This window comes from Acartia tonsa, chromosome 3 (genome assembly GCF_053477335.1).
Source record: "Acartia tonsa isolate MP-2025a chromosome 3, ASM5347733v1, whole genome shotgun sequence".
Classification (NCBI taxonomy): domain Eukaryota; kingdom Metazoa; phylum Arthropoda; class Copepoda; order Calanoida; family Acartiidae; genus Acartia; species Acartia tonsa.
The window spans coordinates 3,113,505-3,127,426 of NC_137262.1; the positions used below are offsets into that span (position 1 = coordinate 3,113,505).

General features: G+C 32.9%; 1 protein-coding gene across 3 annotated transcripts in view; it reads left to right on the forward strand.

Moving 5' to 3' along the window:
• Positions 1 to 13,037: 13,037 nt before the first annotated feature.
• Positions 13,038 to 13,922, forward strand: part of LOC145313066 (uncharacterized) — a 129,847-nt gene continuing 128,962 nt past the window's right edge. For all 3 annotated transcript variants that reach the window (XM_080152325.1, XM_080152326.1, XM_080152328.1), the window contains exon 1: positions 13,038 to 13,296. In XM_080152325.1, the coding sequence (XP_080008451.1) occupies positions 13,097 to 13,296 (200 nt within the window). In that variant the 5' untranslated portion in view covers positions 13,038 to 13,096. The remainder of the gene's footprint in view (positions 13,297 to 13,922) is intronic.

Consider the following 13,922-nt stretch of genomic DNA (forward strand, 5'->3'; position numbering starts at 1 on the left):
CTAAGAGGATACACACAAACATATTACTTACTTCTTATAATACTAGCTGCTTCGCCCCTAGCCTTCAGGGGCTTTGTCCCAAGAGGTAATTTAAAGAAAACAAAATTCTGGTGCTGCTAATTTTATGTGAAGTAGTTTCCCCAGGAATTTTTTTTGGGGGGGATGAATTTTCATTTTTTAGGGGGTTGGGTATGCCCCCCCCCCAAGAAAAAAGCTTAAAACCACCACAGGACCAATAGGTATATACCCTGAAGAGTAAAATCCGATCGGTTCAGTGGTTACTGATATCTTAAGCTTCAGACGGACAGACAGACGAACAGACGGACGGACAGACAGACGGACAGCCAGACGGACAGACAGACGGACAGACGGACGGACAGACAGACGGACAGGCAGACGGACAGACATCAAGCTTCTTTGTATTATAGATAAAAAATCTACCAAATTAAGGTCATAATCATATTAACTAACCTAGGCCTAACTTTTGATTAAATCTCAAAGTTTCATCCAAATTTACAACTTTAGCTACATATGATAAAAACATGCTTGCAAGATATGATATTTAAATAAGTGTTCGGCAGCCGCGCGGCTGTAGCTGCGACTTAATACAAAGTTGCTGTTGCTGAATGTGGCTTAGATTGACTGAGCCAAATGGCAGTTGCGGATAAGAGTGGTTGTTTCTGACGCGCTGGAAAGTGTCATGTGTGACGTCATAAAGATACGTCTGTTATCTATCGTTTTTTTAGGAGTTTCTATTCCAATTTCTCCTCTTTTTTACCTCATTTGACGTATTTTTATGACGTCAAACATGAAACTTTCCATGGCTTTATGATTCTTCCTGTACTGCCAATAGAAAGGTTGCACAAAACGGTTGCGATGGGGAGATACAGTTATTTAACTTTTTCTCCCTCTAGAGTTTTACTCTAATCTTTATTTGTTTTAAAAATACAGAATGCAACAAATTTTTTTTTTCCTTATATTAAAAAGCTTTTAAAGTATCTATTGTATGTTTTAAATGTTTAATATCCTATCCTACAACCATTGTGACGTTAGGAGGTAAATGGTTAATCATTTATTTATTTGGCTTTTTATCTCCCAGTAGTAGAGAGAGTAGTAGTTGAATCAATATCCTTAAATAAAAGTAACATGATCTATGCGTGTCTGTCTGTCTGTACCGAAAGATCTCTGTATACAGTGAACCGATATGGTTGCTGCCTGGCAACTCATAGGTTCTGCCAAGGTTTTATTACTATTTTGTGGGATGGTACGCCCAAACTGACATAAATCAAGGAGTACATTCCATATTATCAATAGGGTTAAGGACTGAAAAAAGTGAGTTATAGAGTAGCTTCGCTTCTAAAAAATAAGAAAATCTTAAATATCTCTTTTCACAAAAAAAATACATTTACTTAGCTAGTATAATTATGAAAAGAAAATAAATTACATCTCAGTGAAAAAAATTGACATTTTTACTCAGATTTATATTTTCCTATAGTTTTACCAGGGAGGGAGGGGTCATTGGAGTGTAAATTCCATTGGTGCCCAAAGTTTTATAACCACGAGATATTTTTAGTTGCCAAAAGATCTTTGGGTACTTTTATTGAATTTTAATTTGTTGGTTTCAAACTAGTAGTGCTCAAATTTTTCAACCAATAATCAAATTAAATTTGGGATAATTTTCTTTTATCATCATTGAGGATATATATCAATATATAGCCCATTGTCTTATCCCTTAAGATCCATGAGTTTTGCTGAAAACTTTGTTTTAACTAGAAAACTTACATCTTCATAATATTGGGAAAAAAAACTAAATGCCAAACTTTAGTCACTGTTAAACTTTAGTGTCGATATTGTAAAACTAACACTAATAAACACTAACGGCTTAGCCCCTAGAGGCTTAGAGCTTTTTTTTCTCCAAAATATGTGATGAACTGGGTTTTATCATTTTCTCTGTTGGAATTTATGTCACATTTTAAAGAATTTTTTTATGAACCTATTCTTTACAACAAAAAAAGTTAAAACCGAGATCTTAAGTTTCAGACAGACAGACGGATAGATAGATAAACAATAAGTACATTGTATTATAGATTGTACAGGTAGAAGTAACATCAACGTTGATATTATTTGGATCTTGGACAAAGTAGCCTCGTACAAAGTAGCTTCGGACAAAGTAGCTTCAGGACAAAGTAGCTTTCAGATCCTATTCTATGATATGAATGGTTTTTGTTCAACCTTGCTAAGATTTCTCTAATCACTAAACCTTTGTTGAAAGCTTTATATAGGTTTCAGGAGGGTTTCAAGGTTATGTATTTTCATGATACGTTTAAATTAAGAAAATAAATATAGATTTTTAATATTAGAGAATTCTTATTTTTATAGTGTTAGAAAATGCATAAAAGAATTTTTACTTAAATGTTCAAATGCATCAACTCTATTAAATTGTAACATCTATAACATTATCAAAATGTGTCAAATAGAAATTTTATTTATGGAAAAATATGGAAATATGTGCAGTGCTTTTAGTTTAGTAAAATTAAATTACAAACAATTCTGTAGATTTCAATTTTGGACACTAAACTAAATGACTTGGTTAGGTTAGGCTAGGTTAGGTAAGGTTATATGGCTAGGGGGCCGAGCGCCCGCGGCTAGGCAGGCCAGGTGGCCGTTTTTCTGGGGGGGGGGGGCGGTATAAAAATTATCAAATTTTGAGAAAAATTTCCTAAGAGGATAATACCGAAACGTCATAATAAAACTTTGGGGACTAGTGTAAAACACAGCCCAATGTCCTCTCCCTCCCTACATGCATATTGTTTAAGCTTGATAAGGGAATTTGAATAAACATTAGGATTGTATACCTGGTACTTGAAGTATTCACTGGAATTGTACGCAAATAATTTATCCAATAAAACTTACCTATTTTCATGATAACAATGATGATAACATCCATTAAGTCTAAACAAAATTGCACTTAAATTTGTTGCTGAATTTATAAACACAGGAAAATGAATCGAACCTAAATTTCACAGAAATCAACATAAAGAGTTGACAAATCAAACATGCATAAATTAACGGAAAGATCTATATGACGAACGTATGGACCAACCTTAATTATAGAAAAGTTTCGATTACAAAGGTTTAGTGTTCTTTAATTTTTTTACATTGTTATTTAAACTGTAAAACTCCATCAAAAATAAATTTTGTTTGAAGAAAACAACCGCAGTGAAAATCCATTACTTTAAACAAGCAGATGCAATCTTAGATAGGAAATACTAGTAGCTTTAGTCAAGTTCAATAAACTATAGTAGAAACCAGGTTGACAACATCCATAAAAGCGAAGCACTGAAACGGTAGGACAAACGGACATTAACACTTGTATAGTGTCTAAACTGAATAACAGAATATAAAAGTATAAGAGTCGAAGCAAAATTGTGAGTAAATTTGTTGATAAACTGCTTGATACAGGAAAATGTTTAGGGACATACTTACATTTTAGGACTTGATTATAGAGTTGCTTCGCTTGTAATGTTGTTGTCCCAGGAATCAATATACCAAAAATTAGATCACATAAAAATTTGTTGTTAAAAAGTAGAAAAATCAACATGTTGAAAATGGACATACGGACATTCTAGTAATGATTATAGAGTTGCTACGCTTTCTAAATCGTACCTAACTACTACAGGAATCATCGTGCAAAGTTTGAAATCAATAGGACAATTCTAACACGCCTAAATTAATGAGTAAAAGCTACCTATCTCGGACGGACGGACGGACGGACCGACCCTAATTATAGAAATGCTTCGCTTTTAACAAGGTTGACAACATTTATAAAAGCGAAGCTCAACTAAATGAAGACTTAAAAAGTCCCTCAATGACGTCATAAAAATATGGGATGAGGAGAGGAGGAGTGGGAAAGAAAACCCTTAAAAAAAGAGATGGATAAACTCTTGTTTTATGACGACGTAACATACTGATTTTTTTAGGGACTTTCTTCGTCTCTAACTAAACAGGTAGTTGGAAAAATTTGCTTTAACCATTTTAGAGTGACATATCTGTTAAAAGGTTAAAAAAAGACTAGGACGATTTAAAAATGCCCAAAAAATCACGTACTTGGCTTAAAATAAAACTACAGACCTTTTTGTTACTCTTACAGAGAATCTTTGATACAGAACAGTTGTAATACGATTATACAATTCTATCATGTCTTCAAATTAAAAAAAAACCGATATTGTGATGCAAAGCAAGGACGTCCAATGGTGGGGGTAAAGGGGTGATTACTCCCACAAATGAATTTTGGGGTGCCGTTGCAATTTTGGAGCTTGATTTTGTACCCCGCAAAAATTAAAAACCTTGGACATCCTTGCCTATATGATATAAAGATTAACCGCCCCCCCCCCAAAAAAAAAAAAAATGTTGAATTTGAATTTAACCCCCCCCCCCTTAAAAAAAAATATATTAATAAGCTTGGACGCCCTTGATGTTAAGTACCAAATCATAGAAGAGCTTTGCTTTAAACATTTCTTGATAAAGAAATTTCACTTATATTTGTATAAGAATAAAAATACTTTTGGTTCTACACAATACTTAAATAAAAAGAAGGTCAGTAAAGCTGCCTGTAAGTGTGTTCCTACGAATCTCACAAACAGCTAAACCAATATGGTTCTCAATTGAATGTGTAGCTTCTCTGGGTTCATGGAAGGTTTATAACTATTTTGGAGAATGTCACCTAAACCATCCGAAGAGAAATTGCTCTGGAAAATAAATTATATCCCTTAAACATTTTTTATTTACTTTAAAAAATGTAAAGATTGGGGGTCCTACTTCTGCCCCCCCACCCCCCCCCCCCCCATCATCTCAAGGGCTTATCCGCTAGTTGAGTATAAGAAATTAATTTAGTCAGTTTATTCGTTAGGTACAGAAAAAACAAGGAGGACAACATCCATAAAAGCGAAGCTCTGAAATGGTAGGACAAAGAAACTTGTAGAGTGTAAGAACTAGATAATCAGAACATAAATGTAAAGAAGCTCAAACAAAAGTGTAAGTAAATTTGTTGAAAAAAAACTTAATAAATACAGGATAATGTTTAAGGACATACTTATATTTTTAGAACTTGATTATAGAGATGCTTTGCTTATAACATTGTACTTTGATGTCCTAGGAATCAGTTTTCCAAAAAATAAGAATAATCAGATTATTGTATCTTAAAAAAACTTATTGTTAAAAAAGTGGGGAATAGACATGTTAAAAAGGACGTACGATCATTCTGGTAATGATTATAGAGTTGCTACGATTTCTAAATCGTACCTAACTACTACAGGAATCACCATGTAAAGTATGAAATTGATAGGAAAATTCTAATATGCATAAATTAAAAGAAAAAGACAGACCGACCCTATTTATAGAAAAACTTCTCTTTTAAAAACACTCCCTTTTTTCATTTTATTGTAAAGATAAGGGAGATGCTTTCGATTGTATGAACAAAAGTTTCATTTATAATATGATCAAATTTTGTACATATTTTTTTACAATATTGTCTAAAATATGTGACTACTAGCTGATGGGGTTTAACACCTGTAAATAATCTGTAATCATAAATGTTATTATTCTCTCTATCATTTTCCTTTCCCTGAATCTCGTTGTATATGAGACACTCAATAAATTTAACAGTATGTATTTATAGATAGAAGGGTAATAAATTGTTGAGCTGTGTTGTAATACTTGTTCAACTTTATAATCAGATTTCTTACAAGTATATTACATACGTCATCATTGATGGTAAACAAGAAAAATAATATCCACGGAGCAGCTACGCAGGCAGGAAGCGGACAACGGGCTGTGTATTACACTAAACTCCAATTATTTCAATTACGTTTTCTTATTCGGGTCTTTTATTGAATTTTTATTAGTTGGTTTATCAAGTTGAGTGTCCAAACGTTTCAACCACTAATTCTAATTTTAAAAAAGGTGTAATTTTGTTTATCATTATTAGGGATGTACATAAATTTATAGGCCATTGTCTTATCCCTTTTATCCCTGAAAGCTACAAATGTCAAAATGAACAAGGATGACAACATATATAAAAGCAAAGCTCTAAAATCCTAGATATACTTCATTAATATCAATACTGTTTAGTTATTGGGATATAATAACTACGAAAAAGTCTTATAGTCGTTGATTAGTTTCTTTGGTAATTAGAAAACAAAGACAACTTTTTTAGTCTACATGATCTGTGCCATGCTTTATACAGAATTTTAGATTTTTTTACAGAGGTCGAACGTACTGATAGACTTAATTAATAGAAGTAGATTCACTCATAACAAGGATGACAACATCTATAAAAGCGAAGCACTGAAACAGTAGGACAAACGGACACTAACACTTATGTATATAGTGTCAGAACTGAATAATCAGATTATAGATGTATAAGAGTCGAAGCAAAATTATAAGTAAATTTGTTGAAAAACTGCTTGATTCAGGATAATGTTTATGGACATAACAACATTTTCAGAACTTGATTATAGAGTTGCTTCGCTTTAAACATTATACGTTGTTGTCCCAGGAATCAATATACCAAAAATCAGATCAATCGGATAATTAGATCACATAAAAATTCGTTGTTAAAAAAGAAGAAAAATCAACATGTTTAAAATAGACGTACGGACATTTTGGTAGTGATTATAGAGTTGCTACGCTTTCTAAATCGTACCTAAGTACTAAAGGAATCACCATGCTAAATTTGAAATCGATAGGACAATTCAAAAATGCTTAAATTAACGAAAGAGCTATCCGTTACGGACTGACAAACGTACGGACCGACCCTAACTATAGAAAAGCTTCGCTTTTAAAAATCCATTAATAGTACGACATAATTCTATATCATTCACATATAAGTATCTGAAACCGATAATTGTATACGCGCCAAATCTGAATAAAGAAAACCTTTAAGAATATTCTTAAAATCTATTCAAAATATCAGGGATCTTAAGGATAAGACAATGAACAATGAATCGGTGTGTATCCCCAGTGATGATAAACATAATACAAAATATAAATATTTTGTCACTTCTAGTTTTGTACTACTCAATGAACCAAAGTTTTTAACCAACGAATAAGATATCGTGGATCAAAACTAAAGGTACCAGTGTAATTTTACGTACGGAAAAAAATCAGTCAAATAATTGTTTTGACTGTTTTAATACAAATTATAAATGGAAACAAAGTCATAGACATTACCCCCTCAAACCATTGCATTGTAACCACTTATTTTACCTCCCTCAAAATAAAAGGATGGACTTCCCTTTACAAATTACATAATCCTTATAATAAAGCAACAGGATGTCTGTCTGTTTGTGTGTTTGTACCGAAGACATTCGCGAACCACTGAACCGATTGCGTTCTCCTTAACAGGGAAGATTTATAACTATTTTTGGGGAGGGGACGACCACCATCCCAGATAAATCGACAAAAATTCAAGAAATTTTTGCAATTAGCTAAAAACATTTTTTTAATTTGCTGATTTTAAAATAGAAACAATTTTACGTGTCCCTGGAGGCCTCTAGGGGGGTAGCCGTAAGTCGTATTTATGATATGAAATTTTATATGTGTCTAACATCCTATGTGGCAACGTTAACCCTTACAGCTCGGGCCCCAATTCCCACCTTAATAGATCGGGGGGGGGGGGGGGGGGGCTCTTTGAGCCCCCCCCTCTATCTCGGCTCCTGTTACAGATAAAGACGTAAAATTTTTTTCTGGTGGTTCAGTGTATTTTTAGAGAAAATTACTTTTTCTAGTCATAGCGGCCAGGCCGCTCCTTAGCCGCCGCCGCCAGCCGCTAAATTTTAAAACAGCTGTAGAGCGGCCAATTTTGCAGCTAGGATGACCAAATTTTAGGACGAACTTTTATTTTTCATAACAAAAAAAATACTTTTTCTGATCATCGCCAAAAAACGGCAAATAACGGAAACCGCCATTTTCGGCGGTTACGGCGGTAAAACGGCGGTTGATGGCGCCAATTAATATTTTTATCTGTTTGATGTTGCTCAAGGATTTACCAAAAAAATTTATAGGACTCTAGCTGTAATAGAAGCCACGATATTCATGATATATGTCTGTAGTAAAAGCCGGACAAAAATCGGTCATAAAGTCGGTCAGGGAGCGGTCAAACGGTCATAACACAACTTTTTTCAGAAGGTCATTGATATCTAATTATTCACCAAAAAAAATTTTAGGTTTCTCCTTATACACAAAAGTCATAATGTAGAAATTAAGATTTATTTAGAATTTTTTTTCTAATTTTGGTGCTACCCAACCGACTTTGACCGGACACCACGACCGACACAGACCAGATATCCTAATAAAATCAACTCTTGCCGACGTATAATTACTAAACTTAAAAAGTCATGAAGTCACAGCACTCCATCTTACCTACAAAAAAAATGAGATTGAAAAAACTAGAAGGGGGGGCTCTTTGAGCCCCCCCCCCCCCCGATCTGTAAGGGTTAATAGTTATTTCTTTCATCGTATTATAAACGGCTTTCCGCGGATATAGAATGTACAATTATAAAATTAAAATCAGTTTTTTTAGCCTCGAGGTGCCGAAGGCACGGGCTAAAAAAACTGGTTTTAATCTTATGATTGTACATTTTTATATTCGTAGAAAGCTGGATATAATACGATGCTAGACATAGTTTTTTTCGTATGGATGAGAACCGGTTCCTATCCACCGGATTCGAATGAATACGAGAAATTCAATTATATTTTCTTCAATTTTCAATCCATTTAAATGTTGATAAATTCGGGCTTAGATTTTTCCAGTATAATTGCTTTCAAACATATTTACAACCGGGATTGGAAACGGTGCAATAAATAACTATTCTAATTTTTTATTCGCATAGGACATTGGCGGTCTTTTTTTTTGCGATTATGAAATTAGTCGGAAAGAATCTCCAGTATAGCATATAAAATATAACACCAAACAATGCAAATGATTAATGATAGGAAAAACCAGAGACTAAATTACCAATGGCAGGCCAGTATACATTTTAATTGACCAATTGTAGGCCAGTATGGCGTAATTTTTTTTATAGGCAGTATAAAAAGCTTCTGGAGAATTTAAAAAGTAAGGAAAAGCTTCTTTTTAAAAAGCTGCAGCTGCTCTTTTAAACTTTTTTTCAGAGACAAATTTCCATCAATCAGCAAGTCATCAATTTTATTTTAATCCACTGCTATTGTATACTTGCAAATAAAACTTCAGCCGTGTGTAAAATTAACCACTTACATGAAGAAAAAAAATTGCCGACACCGATTTTTCCGAAATGATTACGTTACAGCTTAAAACCTGTTGAAGAAAATTTAATTGTTTTTGGCTGAAAGCTTATTTAGAATTACATATGAAAACAAGAATGACAACATCCATAAGTAGCGAAGCTCAAAATTTTTAATGGATATCGGTAAAAATTACCATGGGCATATTCAATCCCTGATAATTCTGAATAGGAATCGAGAAAACCATAGAAAAACTAAAAAAAATAGGAATCGGTCTAGCACCCCAATTAATAGAAAAATCGTAATAAAACTTGAGGAAAATATGTAGAATGTAAATTTAAGCAATCCCTGAAAATTTCAGCCCATTATCTTAAAAAGGAGTTGAGAAAATTACGAAAATCTAGGAATCGATCTAGCACCTTAAATTACAGACAGATGGACAAAACAATGTATAGATTAGATGGGCATATGTTATAAAAATCTTCACTTAAAATTTCAGCTGTCTATCTTTAATAAGAGCCGAAAAAATTACGTTTCCCCAACTTTGTTTCAGACGGACAGACGGACGGACATTTCGAATCATAGAGTAGCTTCGGTACTAATACATAAAAAAATTTTATTCTATGTATTCTTCAAAATTTCCTAAAAGTATTAAAACAGGGATAACTAGAATTTAAAATACAACATCCATAAAAGCGAAGCTCTATAATAAAATTTTAGGACAAATAAATCTTAGCACGTAGAGTGTGAAACTTAATGATCAAGAAATTCATTTATAAATCTAAACAAAATTGTATATAATGTAATTGCAAAATTATGAAATATGGATACTGTTGAAGGGCATACTTATACTTTTAGGACTGTATAATAAAGATACTTCGCTCTTAAGATTTTACCTTGTTGTCCTTGGAATCATGGTTTTAAAAATCAGACTAATAGGGTAATTATGTATATCTATCATGAAGGAAAAACATGAATAATAAGTTTAAAATTGATAGGACAATTATAACATGTCTAATAAACCATAAGAACTATCTGTTTTGGTGTACGGACAAACCAACTCATATTATAGAAAAGCATTGCTTTTTAAATATTATTTGTACATTTCTTCTTGAAATGTATATTTGTGATTATAAAATTTTCATAACCAAAAAAGTTTTAATACTAAAAAAGAATATTGAAGTTTGAATTGGTCTTTTTAAAAATTAGATTGACCGAAATTTTTCAAAAATGAATAAAATACATGAAAAACATAAAATCCCTCCCTTCTGCTATAATTCCATAATGGTGTGAGTTTTAAGGCTTAAAAACAGTAGTAGAACGATAATATTCACTAATTATAAAATATATTTTTTTTTGTGTATGGTTCTATTCAATAAGGAATACACATATTTAGTGAATATTATCGTTCTACTACTGTTTTTTAGCCTTAAAGCTCACACCTTTTCGGATTTTTAGCGCAACCTACCTCAACCTTTTAAAAAATATTTAAGAAATAAGGATGACAACATTTATGTAAAGCGTTGAAAAAACATTCATGTCAAAAGATTTATTTAGTATTGTCTTTAAAAATGGCTCTGATTTATAACGTTGCGTGATGCTTTAGGCGATTCTTTAGTCTTTTCATATTAGATTTCTAAATTTTTCATTTAAAAACCTAATTTTAAAAGTACTGGTAAATGGCGAAATGGTAAACTGATTGATATTTGAATTTATAGAGTTGCTACGATTTATGAAATGCCTATACACAATGCTTGTCAATAATAAAAATCGCGTAAAAGGAAAGAAAATATTTTGTGATATTTTCATATTGACATGTTATAGGTTTAACAAATATTGCTTAGCCAAGCATTTTATAATCTTAGGATATCATACAATGTAACATGATCCTAGATACTAACTTAATAGGATGTGTATTTATGCAGGGAGTAAGGGAGGGGACAATGGATCAAATATTCAATTTTTAGGAGTCTCAGACTTTGGGGACTGGCTTAAAGGGAATGTGCAAGAACTTAGCAGTTTCTGACTGAGTTTGGGGACTTGCGCATAGAATGCCGCTACTCGTTATTTATGTTTTGAATATTGCAGACGGGGAGAAGGGATAAGGGAAGTGGGGGGAAGGGAAATAAACACTCGTTGTGTTAGTTTGGAATGTAGCAGACGAGGAGAAGGGAGAAGGGAGGTGGGGGCAAGGGACAAGGGAAATAAACAGAATAAAAGGGGCAGTCATATTCTTGCTAGCAGCTGGCCGGGTCCAATAATCTTTTAATATAAAAATCACACCAAAAAACCTCAATATATTTCATCAAACACAAGTTGTGATTTCACTTTACATGACGCTATGAAAATCTATTATTCAATTAACAATCCCTTTATAATTTCCTACAAATTTATTGGATTAAACTGGATTTCATGCCCTTTCTTTGATAACTCTTATATTGAATAAATTGCCCATTGTCCCCTCCCTTACTCCCTGGTATTTATGTGTTTGAACAAAGGATCTCGCAAACCGATATGGTTCTCCATTATAGTAAATCTGCTTATAGGTCCAGGGAAGGTGTAATCCTTTTTAGGGGGGGGGGGGGCTGCCTTTATAACTAGCTTATAAGCCGCCCCCTACTACAACTTCTAATAGTAATTAAAAATTATTTTAAAACACAAAACAATTTTAATTTGAATTTTAGTCATAAGAAAGATATATATTGCCAATTTGGATAGTGGACAAAATAATGCCACGGTCGTAGCGGTTATGAGTCTTGCGTCAGGTTTAAAAGGGTGACGCAAATTTCAGACCCCAAATTTGGCGATTTGTGAAAGATTTATCTTTATATTTTAGCGAATTAGATAATCTAGCAAGCATCGCTTTTAGAAAAATTAGAGAAAAATAGTAAATAAAATAGCGAAAACTGAGATCTTAAATTTGCGCAAACCTCCTAATGTGACGCAAGACGCATGACCGCTACGACCGTGGCATTATTTTGTCCACTATCCAATTTTGATCTTACTTGAACAGAGGGATATTTTAACAGATCCTAGGATAATCTCTTTAATTATATTTATACAACTCTGCAACTTGCTACCTTTCTTATTTGAAATGATAAATATAAAAAGTCTAGATATCCAACCGCTTAATTGGGCAATTAGGAAAACATTGTAGGAACAATAATATCATATTATTGTTTAGAAAAATTACAAATTTTGATAGGAGAAATAATTTTTTAGTTATCATTTGTGATTTCAGGGTGAATTAGCTTTTTTATTTTTTTAACTGTGTTGTAAATGTGTATTTGTGTGTATACATATAATCTGCAAAACCTATACAAGAACTTTTTATCTTTTGAGTAGATTCTGTAACCATCTTTAAATTATACATTCTTAAATCTATCATATACCTTTTCTTATAAGAGTTTGCTATTGATTAATATATTAGATTATTTGATAAATTTATGGTATATTTTCCAAAATATGGTTCATGTCTAAGACTTATAAATGTAAAAATCTTTCTTTATTTAATAAGTAATATCGGTTGCTTCCCTAAAATTTAGGGGAGGTAAGGCATAAACCATTTCAAAATTCAAAGGTAGACTAGCATTAACCCTTTCAAAAACCTACATAAAGTTTCCCTGAAATGGAGAACTTGACTGTTTCAGTAGTTATCGAGATAGTAAATATAGAAATCCTTACCACTTTGTGTAAGTTATTTAGTTTTTTTTATTTATTTTTTTATTGCGGACTTTTATCTTAACATCTTATAATTTATTTACTTTTTCAGAGTAAAATCATAACTGCCTGCTGGCATCCAAGTGATAATGTTAAACCTGTCCCGCCAGAAAGGATGGCAAGTGATACCCCTGCAGGACCTAGTGACCAATCAAAAAAACTAAACTACACAACCTCTAGTGGTCAACCAAGCACTAATAACACTAAACAAGTGCAAGTACTGAGTGCTGGACATAAAAAGTTGAAGAAAGAGGATAGGAGCCACAGCAACATGGGTAGCTTTGAGTCAGATATCAAGAGGAAGATTTTGGGCAGGTGTGACTTTAAAATAGCATTTGATTACTTAACCCTTACAGATCAGGCCCCAATTCCCACCTTAATAGATCGGGGGGGGGGGGGGGGGGTCATATTGACCCCCCCCTCTATCTCGGCTCCTGTTACAGTTAGAGACATAAAAAATTTTTTCTGGTGGTTCATGTGTATTTTTAGAGAAAGTTACTTTTTCTAGTCATAGCGGTCAGACCGCTCCTTAGCCGCTTTTTAGCGGCCAGCCGCTAAATATTAAAACAGCTGTAGAGCGGCCAATTTTGCAGCTAGGATAACCAAATTTTAGGACGAACTTTTATTTTTCATAACAAAAATTAATATTTTTATCTGTTTATTGTTGCTCAAGGATTTACCAAAAAAAATTATAGGTCTCTAGCTGTACTAGAAGCCACGATATTCATGATATATGTCTGTAGTAAAAGCCGGACAAAAATCGGTCATAAAGTTGGTCAGGGAGCGGTCAAACGGTCATAACAAAATTTTCTCAGAAGGTCATTGATATCTAAGTATTCACAACAAAAAAATTTTAGGTTTCTACCTTCTACACAGAAGTCATAATATAGAAATTAAGATTTATTTAGATTTTTTTTCTAAATTTGGTGCTACCTAACCGA